Source organism: Lissotriton vulgaris, chromosome 10 (genome assembly GCF_964263255.1).
Source record: "Lissotriton vulgaris chromosome 10, aLisVul1.2, whole genome shotgun sequence".
In the NCBI taxonomy this organism is placed as follows: Eukaryota; Metazoa; Chordata; class Amphibia; order Caudata; family Salamandridae; genus Lissotriton; species Lissotriton vulgaris.
The window spans coordinates 24,210,528-24,228,179 of record NC_141698.1 but is presented as its reverse complement, the minus strand read 5'-3'; the positions used below and the strand labels follow the sequence as shown (position 1 = coordinate 24,228,179).

The 17,652-nt window shown below is 43.7% G+C and overlaps 1 protein-coding gene across 1 annotated transcript in view; it reads left to right on the top strand.

Annotated features, from left to right (window-relative positions):
- KCND1 (potassium voltage-gated channel subfamily D member 1) overlaps positions 1-3,905 on the top strand; it is an 84,455-nt gene extending 80,550 nt beyond the window's left edge. The window contains exon 5 of the mRNA XM_086940301.1: positions 1,906-3,905. Within this exon, the coding sequence (XP_086796427.1) occupies positions 1,906-2,116 (211 nt within the window). The 3' untranslated portion in view covers positions 2,117-3,905. The remainder of the gene's footprint in view (positions 1-1,905) is intronic.
- The last annotated feature ends 13,747 nt before the right edge of the window (positions 3,906-17,652 follow it).

The following is a 17,652-nucleotide window of genomic DNA, read 5'->3' as shown; positions in this document are numbered from 1 at the left end:
TGTTACGTTCTTGAATGTGATCGCAGATTTTGATGAATTTTTCAGTGAACACGGTTGATAATTCTTCACAGACTTGTTGGAAATCATGTACAAGTGCGCCCGAACAAATGGAATTTATAGAGTGGGAGATGCTTTGGAATGGCTCACGGAAACCGCATATGAGATTGGTGAGTTTGAAGACGAAAGGTCCAGATAAGGTTGTTTCCTTAGCGGGCCATCAAAGATTAGTTGGAAACAGTTTGCAACTTGTTGATATTTAACGTTCTCAACATTCGGCCATTTGAATCTGCTTTCGCTCACTGGGATCTTCCCCAAAGACCAATAGTTTTGCCATCCATAAACCTCTGGCTCTAAGACAACTCAGTTCTCTTTCTCCCCCCATCCAACCCATTGGCTTATCTTTCTCAAGCACCATGAGGTTCAAGTGTCTGCTCAGGATCAAAGGCTGTGGCTGCTAAACAGTCTTTGGGATCTGAAGGGAACTGGTGACTCTACAATATCCCTTTAACCAAATAGGGTGTTCTCCCAAAAAATCAAGTATTTATCTGACATCGACTCCACAATATCGACCATCAGTAAACCATCAAGGTCCTTCGATGTGGAGTTAAGAACAGTAAACCTGTACTTCCTTGTGTTTGCTTCCCTTAAAGACATGTTGGGAGTCAAAATTGTGAAGTTGATGTAAGGGCAGGTCGATAATATTTCCCTGGGTATTTTGACGTACAACCACAATCAGAAGCTCCTCAATGAAGGATTAAACAAAGTACTTTAACCTTAAAACACACCAGCTTTATTATACTTTGATAAGAGTCTATATCGTTTTTAAACTACACTACAAATAGCCTTGATTCTCTTAAATGTAATACCGAGAGTTCTCTCCTCTTTCTCTCGAAACACCAAAAGTAAGGGTGCAAAGTGGCAGCCATCTTGGATGTAGACTATTTTCAAGACATATTCAGATTTATGTTTAGGTAGTTCCTTTCTATTACTGAGTGGTATAATTTCACCCAAATCATAACACTAGCAAATATGACATGACACACCATTTGAGTCTGATGACATAACAGGATAGGACACCAAATTACTTTTCACCCCGAAGACAAACTATGGTAGGTTTCTTTTGAACAATCTTAACTGAAAAGAACATGAAGTTACAGCATAGCATGTCAGGCCAACAAGGGCTGACAGCCACTTCCTAAAACGAGTAAAAGCTGAATGCATGCTGACCCCTGAAAAAGCAGTCGTGAGACTGGTTGCATTTTAGGGACTGCCAAGCAGCCGAGGGGGTTGCAAGGAGAAAGGTAGTGGTCGCATATGCCCCCTCTAGTTGTACTTCTATGACATTACAGGTATTGCATTAACTATTTCAACTTGTCCTCTTTCTGTGTCCATGGATAAATGATGTGAGTTCACACCCCCTCTAGTTGTACTTCTATGACATTACAGGTATTGCATTAACTATTTCAACTTGTCCTCTTTCTGTGTCCATGGATAAATGATGTGAGTTCACACCCCCTCTAGTTGTACTTCTATGACATTACAGGTATTGCATTAACTATTTCAGCTTGTCCTCTTTCTGTGTCCATGGATAAATGATGTGAGTTCACACCCCCTCTAGTTTTACTACTGTGACATTACAGGTATTGCATGAACTATTTCAAACTGTCCTCTTTCTGTGTCCATGGATAAATGATGTGAGTTCACACCCCCTCTAGTTGTACTTCTATGACATTACAGGTATTGCAGTAACTATTTCATCTTGTCCTCTTTCTGTGTCCATGGATAAATTATGTGAGTTCGCACCAATGGGTCACACACGCATCACCATGACAGTTTTATAGATGAATTCCTGATCTTTTCCATTAAAGTGTATTTTCTTGTCTCCCTCTCCCCTCTAACTTTCAGCCGTTCGAGCTTGAACTCCAAATCGCATGACAACATGAAGCTAAACTGTGACTCCACGGACCTGACCGCAGCCATCATCAGCATCCCCACGCCACCCGCCAACACCCCAGATGACAGCGAGCCCTCGTCCCCCAACATTCTGGGCATTCTCAGGAACTCCAACCTCACGGCGCACTACGTCCAGGAAACTGTGAAGATCTCCTCATTGTAGGGTTGACCGCACCACCCTTGCCTTGGCGGTCTCCGGCCCGCGGTACAGACGGAAGGAGACCCACTTGGGGGAAAACCAACGTCAAGACCACAGCCTGCATGGAGATGACACGAGATCACTGTACACTGAGAGGAACACGTATGTGTGTATCCATGTGCAAAGAGCTATGCACTGAGAAAGCAACGCGCAGTTGTAACACGGACAAGGGGAAAGATTTGCTGCTTTGCTTCGGCAAAGGACGACTCTGCATTTTACAAGCTTGCCCACAGCAAGTCTACGGTAGGGCCGGCCTCCTAGGGAGCTGGAGGGTCACATTTTATTGAAAATATACAGGGAGCCTGTTTCTGAGGGCAGCTTTTTCCTGTGGGACTAAAGCAGTCAGGGACATTATGGCACACAAAGAGGACTGGGCCATCTACCCTGCGCGCTGACTGAATAGATGGAGAAGTTACTACTGTGAGCCAGAGTTGTCCTAGTCTCCTACCCTGCTGCCATAGTCATAACGTGTTCTGCTTTACAATCACTTTGTTCATATGCATTGAATGTGCAGAGCACCCATGTATCATGCATGCCTATCCCGCGCCGCAGGGTCATTGCTTCTCCATCACGCAAGGCGTTTGCATCCTGGACAGCTTTGCTAGCTTGCCGTGTCAGCCAGCCACCATGCTCAGCCCTTTCACTGTGGCGGTTACAGAGCAGACCAACCTATCAATCCCTGCAACCTTCCCTTTAACTAGCCTTTAAAGGGCTGTGCGAGTCATTAACGGGCCAAGTCCCAGTCATTGACGAGCCAAGTCCCATATATCGATTGGCAAAGCCCCAATTAACAACGGACAAACACTAAGGTGTTGATTGGCAAACTCTGTCATCGATGAGCCATGTACCAGTCATCACTGGTCCAGGTAACATCATTGATGGACAAAGACTCAATCACGAGTGGGCAACGACCCAATTAACACAGGGTAAATTCGCATTTATTGAAGAGCGAGTAGTATCACCGTTGTGATGGAGTAACCCGTCCGCTGAGATCTAAACAGGCCCCTAGTTATTGAAGGCCAAAGTTATCTGGCAGCCACTTAATCCCCACACAAAATACCAACCCTATTAATTCTGTTAACACAACATTAGTCATCAGCTGAAATCAGTGAATAGCAAAGTAGTTAATAAAATGAATCAGACCGTCCAAGGAATCTATGAATAAATTAACAGGAAAACAAAGACCTTTATATCATCCAAGAATAGAAGATTCTGAACCTTGAAATAATTTGTATGAAAACAGCAGAATCAGGCAGGTTCGCACCAGTCTCTAATCAGGGGTGAAATACCCCCATCAGATAATTCAGTGGGAATGAGTCAGAAGGTGCCACAGTCCCTCACAGATAAGAGGTCTTCAGCAGCAGTCATTTCCAGAAGACACAGGAACATTACGAAGCAGCCATCAGTGCCCACCACACCCCCTTAACCACCGCAAAATGTCTTAGAAGCAAAGGTCTTCACCAAAACAATAGTACACTTGACACCTCATAAGCACATTTCCTTCTCAGTAAGGATTTCCCAAAGGATCGTGGGAAGACACTGTCATAAGGAACATGCCATTCAGGGCTTTAATGCTACCGGAGACCTGACATTCAGGTATCTGCTTAGTTGGCTAGGTGATTCCCAGCACAGTGCTGTACGCGCTTGCCACCTCCATCGACACAAAATGGCACCCAAGGTGGGTGAAGACACGTGGGAACTTGGTACATTCGTTCCCGCTCAGTGCATGTTTCACGCATCGCTAAGTACGCTTGGTTCTTAAGTGGGATAGAACGGAATTCGGAAAGGATCAGCTTATGCCATCCCGAGTGCCGACCATCATGGTGAGGAGACAACACCAGATGATGTCCAATTAGCTTGAGAGACCTGCCGGTTGACTCTGGGGCTCATGGTCCATGCCCGTGCCAGCATTTCTTAAGCCTTGCGTCAGGCTTGCTCAATCTAGTGGGCGCGCCCGCCTCAAGATCTCTTAGAATTCAAACTTCTTTTATCATCACAATGTTGAAGGTCACTAACCCAACAAAGATGGTCCTTTTTTGCCATCGACTATTTATCGGAGAAACTTAAGGAATTCATAAGCTTCTTCAGCTCTTTGAATGCTACCACTTTAAACAGAGAAGAAACATTGAGGTATTCGGCTATTTCTTTTTGGGAAACCATGTCTCCATGAGATGGGCAGACCTTAAAAAGCAGGCCACTTGATGAGAATCCAAGGACATAGGGATCGATTTGGATGTTGGCGGATTGGTTTCTCCATCACAACGGTGACGGATGTCCCGTCAGCCCAAAAAAATCATATGGGATTATTTTTTTACGGTGGACGGGATATCCATCACCGTTATGATTCAGTAACCCGTCCGCCCAGATCTAAATGAGGCCCTATGCCTTGTAGATGAGACTATGTTTTTTATGAAGTGGAAAATGCGAAATGTGATCCCTTTAGGGGTGTTTTGGCTGCATCCCTTTTTCACCTCTATCGTGATTAGCTAAGCACTATAGTGCGGTGGTGATTTGGATGCGATGAAAAACAGAGCGGGTAGAAGTAGTTGGAAGCACTTCACTTGAAGCCTGCAGCTGCTTGACGCCTGAATACCTCTCTTGAACAGGATAGTATCAATATGTGCCCATTTTGGTCTAAATTGTCACGTGCATCAGGTACAGGGATGCTACTCAGTGACTTGAGGCATAGGGAAATACCCGTCCCACGCATCATGTTTTAACAGCTCCCTAAGATTGATGCCAACCTCTATATGGTGCCCAAACTCACCTCTTCATGGCACATTGAAGGCCAGGCCATATGTGATATGCACAGGATGCAGCTATTCCATGCCAGCTTCCGAACTGAGTGCCCAAGACGTACCCTGTGGATGCTCAACACACGGAGAGCCATTACATCTCTTGAGTATGTGACCATTATTGTCTATGTGGACCATGTTTTAGACATATTTGCCACATTGTATGGGTAAAGTGGCATACCTGCTGTGCATGCCACCGAGTCAACCATGCCGTGCAAGAATCACAAAATGGATTCCAGCAAAAACAAAATGGCTGATCCAGGGCAAACTGCTGGATATTTACTAAGGGTGGGCGTAGTTCGCGAAGTAGCGCTACGCGAAGTGCACTTCACACTACGCTAACTTCACGTAGCACTACGCGAGCTGCGTAGTAGCATGTTCGCACTGTGCAAGATGTGTTTTCAATGATTGCACCGTGCGGACAAGCATACGGCACTGTGCAATCATTAAAAACGGCATCTTGCACAGTGGGAGCTGTAGTTTTCTGCTGCTCGAGTAGATTATTACTCGAGCTGCAGCTTTCTTAACGCGAACTGGTAGTTTCTCATTGAGAGCGGTCGTGAGCATACGCGACCACTCGCAATGAGAAACCTGACCTCCCCGCGTTGAGAATCTCGCCGGGATGTAATTTTGCTTGCTCGCGGTCGCGAACATGACGTTCAGGACCGCGAACAAGCAAGAAATGAGCACTGCACTACGCTACGCTGCACTACGCGTGTTCGCACTGTGCTACGTGCAGCTCGCGTAGTGCGAAGTTGCGCAAACTTCGCAAACTCCGCGAGTGTAGCGTAGTGCTTCGCCCAGGCCTAATATTTATTACGGATGTGGGAAGTGTGGTGTGTAGGGTGTGCCACTAACACTGACGTTCAAGTGCCAGACCGTGCCCACGGCATATGCCCTATAATGGCTTGTGTTCTGGAAGCGAGGAGCCCAGGCTCTTGCACCTGACTGTGGGATGCAGAGGGTTCACCGATACACATGGGTAATTCAAAAGTATCAAAAATCATCATGAAACCCTCAAAGAGAAATGCATAGCCTATTTTCAGAGGGCGCAGGTGTAACCACGTGGCATATCTGACGGCTGTTCTTTATTTGTCGTTCTCTCGTGAGCTCATGTTGTGTTTTATCCTTCTCACAGTCAGACTTGAGCTGCCTTTACTCTCCTACCACGGACACGTGGGGAACCCGGTCTCGCGAGACATGATGCCGCTGTGATGGGTCACGCGAGGGTTCACACCTGACAGAAGGGAAGGGAGGAGGAAGAGCGGCTTAACATCTGAAGTTTAAATATCACAGCTGTGGGAACGAATTAAGTGTAGAATTCAGAAAGGACTGGGTCGGATGTCCACCCGATTTGAATCAAGCAAACTGCTGTCGTGCCGGACATGTAAGAAAGCATACATACACTTGTATGTAGATTTGTGTATGTGTAATGAGCGAAACAAGCAAAAATGCAAGGGATTCTGGGTAAAAGGCAAAGCTAGAGAGTCAGTGATTGGAGGGAAACTGGCTGTGAGATTGCAGTAAAGAGTTGCTTCGTTGTGAAGTGGTGTCCTTTAAAGGGGCGTCTTCAGCTCTTCCCTGGGCTGGAGCAGCCGTGGGGCAGACCTGGTGGATATGGGGATGTTGTTCTAATCCTGGGCAAGGCCTCTTGCCTTGTTCTGTTCTTTACTAATTCACTTATCACATGTGTCATGGCTGCAAGAGATGGACACATAGCAATAACATAACCAAAAAGTGCCACCTGGGCCCTTTTCAGGCATTCAGAACTCACAGACTTTCACAGTATAAATGTTTAACCCTGTCAAAAGTGTATCCCCACACCAGATATATCTGTCATTTCCTAGCATTCCTGTGGGGGGAGATACACCCCCTTGGAATGAGTGTCTGGTAAGGGGCTCTGTCCGTTCGGATCTGGTTCCAGGTTAAATGTCGCCCACCTTCTGCATCTTACTCAGGTTCCGAATGTCCTTACCCAGGGCCAGAGTGAACCTTCATCCTACTCCCCAGGTCTGAAAAAGGGTGTAATGCCTTCCTGTACTCCTGATCTTATGAAATGAAAAGAAAATGAAATACCAGTATTTGTAAAGCGCACAGCTACCTCCGAAGCGGTGTCCCGTTGCTGGGGGCCCTCGGGAAGATTAAGCGAGCTATTGCCCAGAGTCACATGGTGCTGGGCTAAATTGCTGCGGACAACGGGTATCGAACCATGAACCCCATAGTCCAGAGTCAGGCACCCTGGCCGCTGCACCACACCTCTTCCACCTTGCTTTCGGAGCAACCCACGTTCGAGCTGGTGACACCGCACTTAAAGCCCTTGCAAAGCTGTCATTAAATGCTGAGAAGCGTCTTTCGTTCCAAACATGAACATATCCCATCTCACCTGTGGGGTGACTGCTGATCTTAGGCCTAGCACGCGTGGCATCTTCTGGGTACTGGCATTCCTCAGTCTACTAGGCTGGTGAAAACGTGGCCAGTTCCGAGATTCGCTTCAGTAGGGCCCGGTAAATCAAGGTGTTGTGCACAAGATCTATGAGATGTACCCAGATTTGATTCCGCTGCCCGCGGACAAAGAAATCTATGCATGAACCAATGAGGGAGGCGTTCCTGCTTCAGGTGTGGTCTGCACCTTCCATTGTGAAACTACTTTTAGGTGCACAGTTACACAAGGGCTGAGTTTAGCGTCACACTTATCATTCCACAGCCAATTTGCACTATTTTTTTTCCCATTTGTTGCTGTGCCAAAATCCCCTCTCCCCTGCCCTCTCCTGAGCTTTAATGAGGATGCTGCAGAGCTGCAACACAGGGCTTCTGTGCAGTTGAGCACACGTGCCCGCACATGCCTTGCACAAGTCACTAGGGTTGTTGCATCACGCTCCCTATCCTGTTCTTATGTTCGTGAAAAGTCTATGGTCGTTCATGGTTTAGACCCAGTCAACCTTGGGTTGGAGATGGTCAGCTCTGAGATAGGTTTGGTCAGCTTGAGTTAGATATGGTCAACCATCGGTTAGATAGGGTCAGCAATCGGTTAGATTTGGTCAGACATGGGTTAGATAGTCAGCCATGAGTTAGAGATGGTCAGCCATGGGTTAGATATGGTCAGCCATGGGTTAGAGATGGTCAGCCATGGGTTAGATAAGGTCAGCCATGGGTTAGAGATGGTCAGCCATGGGTTAGAGATGGCTAACCATAGATGAACATTGTTTCGCTTTGCGTCTGCCCGGCAGGCCTATAAGAAATGGGGGATCTCCTGGAAGGCTGTTGCCTCTGAAAGGTCAGTGAATGCAAGAGAGAGCCAGGTGTCAGTCAGTTATGCATCCTGGTGTGAATCAAGGGCTGGGTAGGTGTGGGGCACAGTTAGCATCAAACCTGGCTCACCCCCAGGCCTATCAACATTTCAGAGCCATCAGCCCTCCTGGTTTCTCTACAGGCTAGTCTGCCTCTGGTGGCGGCAGAGGTAAAAGGGCAGCAACTTGAACTTTTCTTTAAAAATAATGTAAAAATAATATTTTTGATAGAATACTGACCCTTCCCACAATCCCCTGAAGTGCGGAGGCCTCAGCAAATCTGAACTGTGCAGGCGTTTGTGCCGCGGGCAGGAGCTCTCTTTGCGCCGCGGTTGCATCACCCTACCTGCAGAATCTGCATGCCTGAATCTCTGCGATGATTCCAAGACGTATGCTGTAGAAAATACTTGCATGTCCTTGTCACTCCTTTTTTGGGGGGGATTGGGTAGAGGAGGGTGGAGGGTGGGTCATGGGTTATTCTTAACTTTTGGGGGAGGGGGAGCAGAGGGAGAGAGACTGGAAGAGATTTTATATGTGTGTGTATATATATATATATATATATACACACAAATATATGTGTACATTTATGCAGTCAGACCCTGGTTAGTCTGGGTTACCCGCGTGTCTCGCAATCTGACATATGGTTGCTTTATTTTCATTTCCCATTGACAATGTTTGTTATTAATCCATAATAAATGGCCTCTTGGGTCCCGTCCTACCTATGGGGTGTCCAAGCCATAGGAGAGTGCAGTATTCCGTCCAATGTCACTTTAAGAGCCTGGCAGTCTTCGCTTCAAAGCCTGGGAATAGGCTGCCCCCTGGCAACCTTCACCCCCAGGAAACACTCCTCATTTCTTTTTCTCAGTAGTAGAGAGGAAATATTGTATAATCTTCAGGAGGCATCCACTGAGCAGGCTGATGTATTTTTTCATTCACTGAGAAGTCTGGGCTTCTGTGTTTTTTTTATTTTTTTTATTTTTTTAGAAATTATGTAGAATTTCATGGCATTCCCATTAGCTTGTGCCTCTGCATTTGTTTTAACAACTGCTGTGCCGTCACTTTCACAATGTTGACTCTTAGATACTTTGCTTGCATTTCTCTGGGGTTTCTTATCAGGTGCAATTTTATGTCTGTCTCTTAATACATGGACTATCCATTCACATATGCACAGGTGAGTTGATATTCATACTTTCTCATCATACAAGGAAAAAAACAGCAAAAGCAACAAATTCAAGACAGGTCCACTCTTCAGGTGAATTTTTAAATAAATTAACAAAATGAATCTCTGTCTGCAACCGTTAACACAACATACTGTACCTTCCATGACTATTAACATGATTGTGTCTTCGCACCATCACTTATTTGCAGTCTTAGATATATGAATGTTTTTGTTAGTTCCATCTCATTATTTCATTTTGTCACATTCATTCTAAAAATTGATAATCTTCTATAATAAGTTAGAACAAACTCCCCACTATGTGACACTACTTCAGACATATTTTCTGTCTACAAATCGATTTGCTACCAACATATACCTACGTCTTGTACCATCCACCTGTTCCTATAACATCCTTAGAACGGTGTATTGGTTACAGCATTTGTCTTTGTTGATGCCACGTTTCGGCTAGGTAGAGACTGTTGTTTGCAAGCCTTCTTCAGAGCAACAATCTTTACAACAATTGGCAAAATCTGTCAAATTACATTTTATGTGCTCATCCTCCCACATACTGGAAAATAACTTATTCAGGATTCATTAAATTGCTACTGAGAATGCTACAGATTATGTTTCTTGCATTGGTCTCCTTGAGCAAGAATATGAGAGACATAAAATGAACTAATCCCAAAATTGTACACATTTAGGTAAGCAGATTCTACACCTGCTCTTCCTCTTCTGTACCAATGAAGTCCATCTTCCTTCTAATGAAGTGATGTTGTACAATTGATAAATAACCAGTGTCATTAAAAGTTATCTCAACTTGTATAGGTGGAATAACTACCTATGCACCGCTTTATGTCACTTATCATTCTAAATTTACCAAATTCCACATAACTAAAGACAACAATCATCTAAGAATTGATTATATCCCTGCTAAAGTTTCTACAAGTTGTCCCATAATGCAGTGGCTTGGAAGAGGAAGAAACAACATGAACTAACCCAAAATGGAAGAGACTAAGCTCACATTTAAATGGACAGATACCCCCCAAAAAATGCAGAGGAAGAGTCGATGGGAGACTACGTAGTACAGCTGGATTCAACTGGTGATATCTTTCGTATGTACCTTAATGGTGAACGAGAGTGGTATGACCTGACCCGATAGATGAATAGTGAAGATGAACCTGGGCACAAAAATCTGAATGTTAGAGAGACACATATATTATACAAAAATGTTAATCCTTAAAATAAAGCTTGAACTAAATTAACTATACTTTTCTGTTTCACAAACCTGCAATCTACCTAGTTCTCAGATAGTTAAAGCAGGTTCCCAATGTGACTCCTACAAAGACCTGCCATCCTTAACACTGTAATCACACTCTTGAAAGCTGCAGTGTGCCTGCTCCTACACAGTTATTACAGATCTAAAAATATCCCAAAATATGAGTCATGTGAAGGACTCGAGTAGGAAGCTTGCCCCGCGAACGAAGATCCGCCCACTGCTCCACTCCATTGTAGCTCACCTTACTTTGCGGGAAAGCTGATGTGCAACAAATCGCGAAATGTTGGCCAAGCACCATTAGTCAGTATATGTACATGCCTATGCCATTAAGCTTGAAGATAAAAGAGCTTGGTTGAGAACACCCGTACAAGTTCAGATTACAGGCAAGCGGCCCAATAATATGTTTTTCAAATTTGCTGTGAAAAGAGGACAAAGGTAGCTGTTGAGTGAACAGCGATGAGTCGAATCTTGGAGTTTGCTGATTCAAAAACATCCACCAGTGCTTTAAGGATTCACCTTGGAAGACTTCCTAATTTGGGACAAAGTTTTCAAAAAGAAAACTCCTTGAAGGACACAGAGCCTACTGTGCCAAACGCTCCTGCCATGCTAAGCGCTGTATCTCAGGTTTAAAGATGCAAGACCTGATTACTTAACTGGATCTTATCTTGAAGCTCTTACCAATTCTAGAAGCTTTTGCCCCATCGCTTCTTTTGGTTTAACTACAGTCAGTCCTTCAATTCACTCATTCCACCTCTAACTCAGCTAGAGATATGATTTATCCATAGTTAGGCTTTTTCTCACAGAGATTGGCCTGCATTTCTTGGGTTTGTATACTGCCATAAAGAGAAAGCGTGGGCCTGTTGTCGATGCCCTTCTGGGCAGGAATATATTATGCACCTCACTATCAATCAAAAAGCGCATTGTGCCTGTGTGATTCTGGTCCATGCAGAAAAGCCACGAAAATACTGTAGCTCATCTGTTGCCGAGTAAATTACTTAGCACATTTTAGAATTGTATTCCACCCTTTAGAATTTCCACCACTACCGTATTGATTTGAGAATACAAACCCACAATGCTAGGATAAAAGTTATTTCAATAAGTTCTAATTGATGTCATCTATCAGGCAGCCATCTGGATGCCTCTTCACACTTTTCACAAATGTTATCTATTAGATACTAGTTCCAGGGCTGGTGCCCAGTTTAGAGAAGCTGTGAGAAACAATAATATTCCATACATATTGGGCCCGATTCACAGAACTAACTTAAGACAAAATCCTAAATTTACTACTTTTGGTATTCACAGAAGTTAGGATTTTGTCTTAAGACAGACTTAAGACAGACTTAAAACAAAATCCTAACTTAAGTCTGTCTTAAGTCTGTCTTAAGACAAACTTAAGACAAAATCCTAACTTCTGTGAATACCAAAAGTAGTAAGTTTAGGATTTTGTCTTAAATTAGTTCTGTGAATCGGGCCCCATGTTTCCCCTGTCCCTCTCTCTGTATATCACTCTTAGAAATCTTTTCACATGTAGAAATGAAGGGACATATGGACAAAAAAGAAAAACAATTCTACACCTGATAGCCACTCCAGTTCATTTTGTCCTTCTACAGCTTCGCTTTTACTACCCATCCTTCGTCCCACGTACTCCACGCTGGCCATAACATGTTTCCTATCGAGTAGGCTCCAGCACTACCCAATGGTTTGGACATCCTTGGTTTGGACATCCCTCGCGTCTCTTCAAGCGGGCTTTATTTTGTTCCACACAGACGTTGTGCTTGTTGTTTCTGGAGTGCACATTTCTCATCGCCTTCTTACTTCACACAGTAATGGTGAGCGACCAAAGTCCTTGTGCCAGGTTAGACACGGCCACTCAATTTCCCAAAGTGGAACCACTAATGGGGGTGGCCCAGTGAATGTGGTACTTGTCATTCATTCATTCAGCTTGGATACAGGGAATGTCTCAGTTTAGATTACTTGCCTTAGAAGAACACTTTTGATAGGTTAGTTGTCTTACTCACCTTCGAAGAACACAATGCATGTTAATTGTCGCCTATATCTGACGCTCCGTTGTCCTCTGTGTCCTCTTTGTTGTAAAGCAGTGATCACTTCTGCTCATTCACACCTCAAAGACCTGTAAGTGATGCAAACAGACCCCACAACTACTGTGAAACATCTGACCCTAACTAAAGGAAAGCTGTGTCTTAATGACCTTGAAAAAAAAAGACAATGAAAAGTCTGCAGAAAGAAAATCAAAAATGTATTGCAAATTATATCCCAATGAAATTGGATTTAAAGGGGTTAAAAGGACTGATCTGCAATATAGTTTTTGACGCACGAAGGTCCTTTCTGATTGTAGCGTGTGGCGCCAATCCACAGGTCTACGGTCACAGATGATTATTAAGAAAACATGGCTTTCTGAGTAACCAGGTCTGACTGCATGTATAAAATGTAATGTACATAAAGAAAAAAAACTATATTGACCTAACATGTACAAAGCAAAGAGCAAAACTGTTTTGCAAATGTAAGATAATGAGCCTGGGGGGTTTGGGGGGGGGTGGTTGGGAGGTGGGAAGGGGGGAAGGGGGGTCACTAAAGAAAAAGCCATGGACTGTGGCCGGAGCATGGATACCGCCCACTCGGTGCCGTTCTAGGTATCAGGGATGCCACGTTTGGGGGGACAGCCATGGCATTTTTTGGGTTCAGGTCCCTTCTCTTTGGAACCACAAATGTTAACAAATACAGTACTGCAATGGTGGGGGCAGGGGCAGGCCAGGGCCCCCCAGAACATTTAGGTACTCCACAGGGTGGCGGACAGAAATCGAAGAGAACTGCTTGACATGGCCTGTTTCTTCGTTTTTTGTTTTATTTACTTTATGTTTTGGTTTCCTTTGATTTCTGGCATGCTCTCACTTACATTGATTCTTAAAAAAAATATTTCTTCTTAAATGTTCATTGTCTTTTTTGTTGTCTCCTGCGTCGAGATATCCAGCCTGAGTAACATAGATTTGCTCTGGGGAAAACGGGGGCCTGTCCAGCCACTTGTTTTTGACTGTCCTCACAAGGATTTGCACTGTAGCAATTCAGAAGATGCCTAAACCATGTCTGAAATGTCCATGTGAGAATGGAGCACACTAGTAATGGAACAAATTCTCGCAGCAAGCACCACCTAAGGTAATCACTGGATTTCAAGCTATAGTTCCCCACCTCTAAAGACCAGCTACAAATTGCTTAAACATTAGAGACATTTAAAAAAATCAAGAGGTTACAAAACAATGTGTATACATAGAAAGTTGTAAAGGAAATAATACAAACAAGACAAGTAGGTCCTTTGTTTTTGTCTTTTAATCGTGTTCTTCATAATATGCAAACAAGCGCCGACAATGCGTTTCGCCTTATCAAAGGCTTCCTCAGGGCTGCAAACATGCAAGGCACACAGATTTAACTATATACTCACTAAAAGACACAAACTGTCAGTTACATATTGTGATCTGACCTATAGTGTGGACACCCACACCCAAGACACAAACAACAATGAAAGAAGGGATTTACAGAAACATAAAGAGGAAACCAAAATAGGTCATTGAACATAACACCACCGAAACATACTACATTCTAATCCATCATACACAAGCCATTCGGTCTAGAGATTTACACAACACAGCTATACAATATGGCAAACACTTTTCTAGAAATTACATGTATGTACAAATATACAAAAGTACCAAAGTACATACTGCCCACCTATATATATATTTACAAAAAAAATGAAAGCAAGAAGGAAGAAGACAAATAATTTAAAAAATATTATAAAAGGCGAGTGAAAAGAGTAAGTGAAATATGAAGTGAGTGTTGTTTCTTGTACAACTTTCTTTGTATACAATTTGTTTTATTCCCTCGCGATTGTGTTTGAATAACACTAGGAATTGCTCAGATGCACCTTGAAGATGCTCCTGGCACATTCATGTTTGTTCCAGTGCAAATCTTTGTGAACGAGGTGCAAGACTGTGATGGGCTCAGCTCAGAGGGTCTATCTATATGAATCAGGGCCGCCTGTTGTCCTTCACCCACTCTTTGGTACTCAGAGGACCACTAATGTGCCAGAGAGATCAGGGGCGAGAGAGGAGCATACCTTGCTTCTGCGTACATTGGTTTGGCACTAAAAACCTTGACTGGGCAGCCAATCTGTCCACCCTGAACTGTGGGCTAACAGGGAACCACCGACATGCCAGGAATCAAAAGAAGCTATGGTGCCCTTGACAAGCGGGAGGCCCCTGGGATGGGGGAGTGGATCGATGAACTCAGAACTGCTGTCTGCCCCGATCACTCCTGTTACAGTCTACAGGTGGCAAGACCTCAGCGGCATGGGCTTCTGGCCTCCTTGTGGGACATGGGGGGCATCGTCTATCAACTGCATGTAAGATGAGGTGCTGGGGTCCTCCTAGGATGAAATCTGTCTGCACCATCTGCTTTCTTGCTAGCTGTATTCCAGTTGGTACCTACATCCCGTCTTGATTCCAGTTGAGCAGTCCCCAGTGTTGCCACCAGTGGCTTCGTGAATGTTCTGCCTGTATTGAGATGACACCCAGCTGACGACGACATTCGCCACAAGACCCTTGGTTTGCTTTTACTGATCTGGGGAGTGGTGGACCTACTTATGTCTGTGTGTTTGGAGGTTAGATGTGAGAGAACGACACTGCTGTTTATGAATTATTTTTTGGGTGTACGGATAAGATCCCATAGACGGCCCATAAAACAGCCACTAGCTTTGTTTATTTTTAACTTTCTGTCTGGGCACTGTCACTATACTGTGATTCACCACAAGACATCCCAGCTGAGTGGCGTTCAGCCTCATGAACCATGTCACAGGAGGGATATGGGCAGTGCTTAATTTGAGCCAGTGGTTAGCGGTGCTCTGCACTGGCACTTAATTGTCAACACCAGCGCTTGTGACAGTCTGCCACAAGGTGGTGCTGTCTGGCTAATTTAGAAATGACCACAACAATAGTTAATTGTTTATTCAATATCCTTTAAAAATGACTATTACCTGCCGTCAAAGCCAGCTTTGGGGGCCTGAAATAGTCTGATTGTCACACTTGCAGGAGTGTGATGTTTAGTAGTTGCTCTGTTACGAAGGGCCAATGTGTGGTGCAAGCTGCAGTGACCTCCTGACGAGAGCCCTGGCAATTATGTTTTTTTACAAATTAAGCACAGGATATTGGTTAGGGCAGGAAGCAGTAAAGAGATCAGGATTTCAGGCCATTGCAACAAAACATACACAGAAAGTTTTTATGACCCCAAGACATTATCATTTGAAACAGAGTATTTTCATCACCGCCTTTATGAACTAAAACAAGGTGTCTAGGAGCTTTAGGCCACCTGTAGGGGCCCCACAACTGGTTGCTTAGTAACCAGATATATTGCATTTAAAGGTAATTAAACTTCAAGGTTATTCCCAGGGCGCACACCTCAAGGGGTCCGGCTTACAAGGGTAATCAATAATGATTGGGTCTTCCCTATGTCATATGGAAACCTCTCTGGTTTTAGAAAAGGACAAGTTATAATCTCTGGAATGTGTGGAAGCCTGGCAAAGCCACTCTGCTGCAGACACATGCGAGTAATGGCACAGCCTGATGGGAGTCACTGCCCCATGAATGGATGGGAAAATTATGGAAATATTGCTCATGTCAGATATAGAGAACACTGACAAATCAGGAGATGTGAAAGGCATTTGTGTGCAAGTCCAGGACAACAAAGAGTTCCCAGAATGTCTGGCAAAGCCACATTGCGCGATTGACACCCGCCAGTGAATGCATGAACACAGGGGCACCCCATAACATGTGGAACTAGAATGACCAGGCACTGGCATACACGCGTGTAGCCAATACCGTGAAAAGGTGAAGACAACAAGGACCCCCTGGGTAGTATATAGACTCCTAGGGCAGGGTAACAACTGGTGTGAGGAAAATCCCAGGACGTCTAAATGTACACTGTGAACAATCGGGATGGATCAGTAATCAAGCAGGAAAAATCAAGAAGTTAACAATGTCTATATAAAATATATATCTTTAATGAGTATTTGTTTAAAAACAACATATAGTGTGTGACCACGAGGTCAAACCATATAATAAGAGTAAAAAATGTTTCAATTACATACAGTTCTAATAATCAAACAACATAAAATTCATAATCAGTACATGAAATTTATACACAAAAATACATGTAGTACGTCAAATATTAAAAAAGAGCATAAGAACTCGACGCGCGTTTCGGCAGTGAACCGCCTTCTTCAGGAGACATAGAATAAATCCTGAAAATACATATATGAAAGAAAAATGTCTATTAAAATACAATCCATATATCAACACATCAAAACATGACATTCCTTACTATCACACTGACCCTCCATTACAATTTGTTCACTCAGTGGCAATGATTAGCAGAAAGATGTCTATCGATTGTAGTGGATCGATCCACTTCATATTTACAACCTCCACCAATGGGGTGATATAATGTAACGTTTGAAATATAGCTAATATATAGCGGTCTAAGAAGAGGTTATCAGCTATGTCTCTCTAGGATAAAGGTTGGACCTAGTATGAATGATCAATCTATGAACAGTTCTAGTTAGTCAAGTACTGTATTCTATGTCTCCTGAAGAAGGCGGTTCACTGCCGAAACGCGCGTCGAGTTCTTATGCTCTTTTTTAATATTTGACGTACTACATGTATTTTTGTGTATAAATTTCATGTACTGATTATGAATTTTATGTTGTTTGATTATTAGAACTGTATGTAATTGAAACATTTTTTACTCTTATTATATGGTTTGACCTCGTGGTCACACACTATATGTTGTTTTTAAACAAATACTCATTAAAGATATATATTTTATATAGACATTGTTAACTTCTTGATTTTTCCTGCTTGATTACTGATCCATCCCGATTGTTCACAGTGTACATTTAGACGTCCTGGGATTTTCCT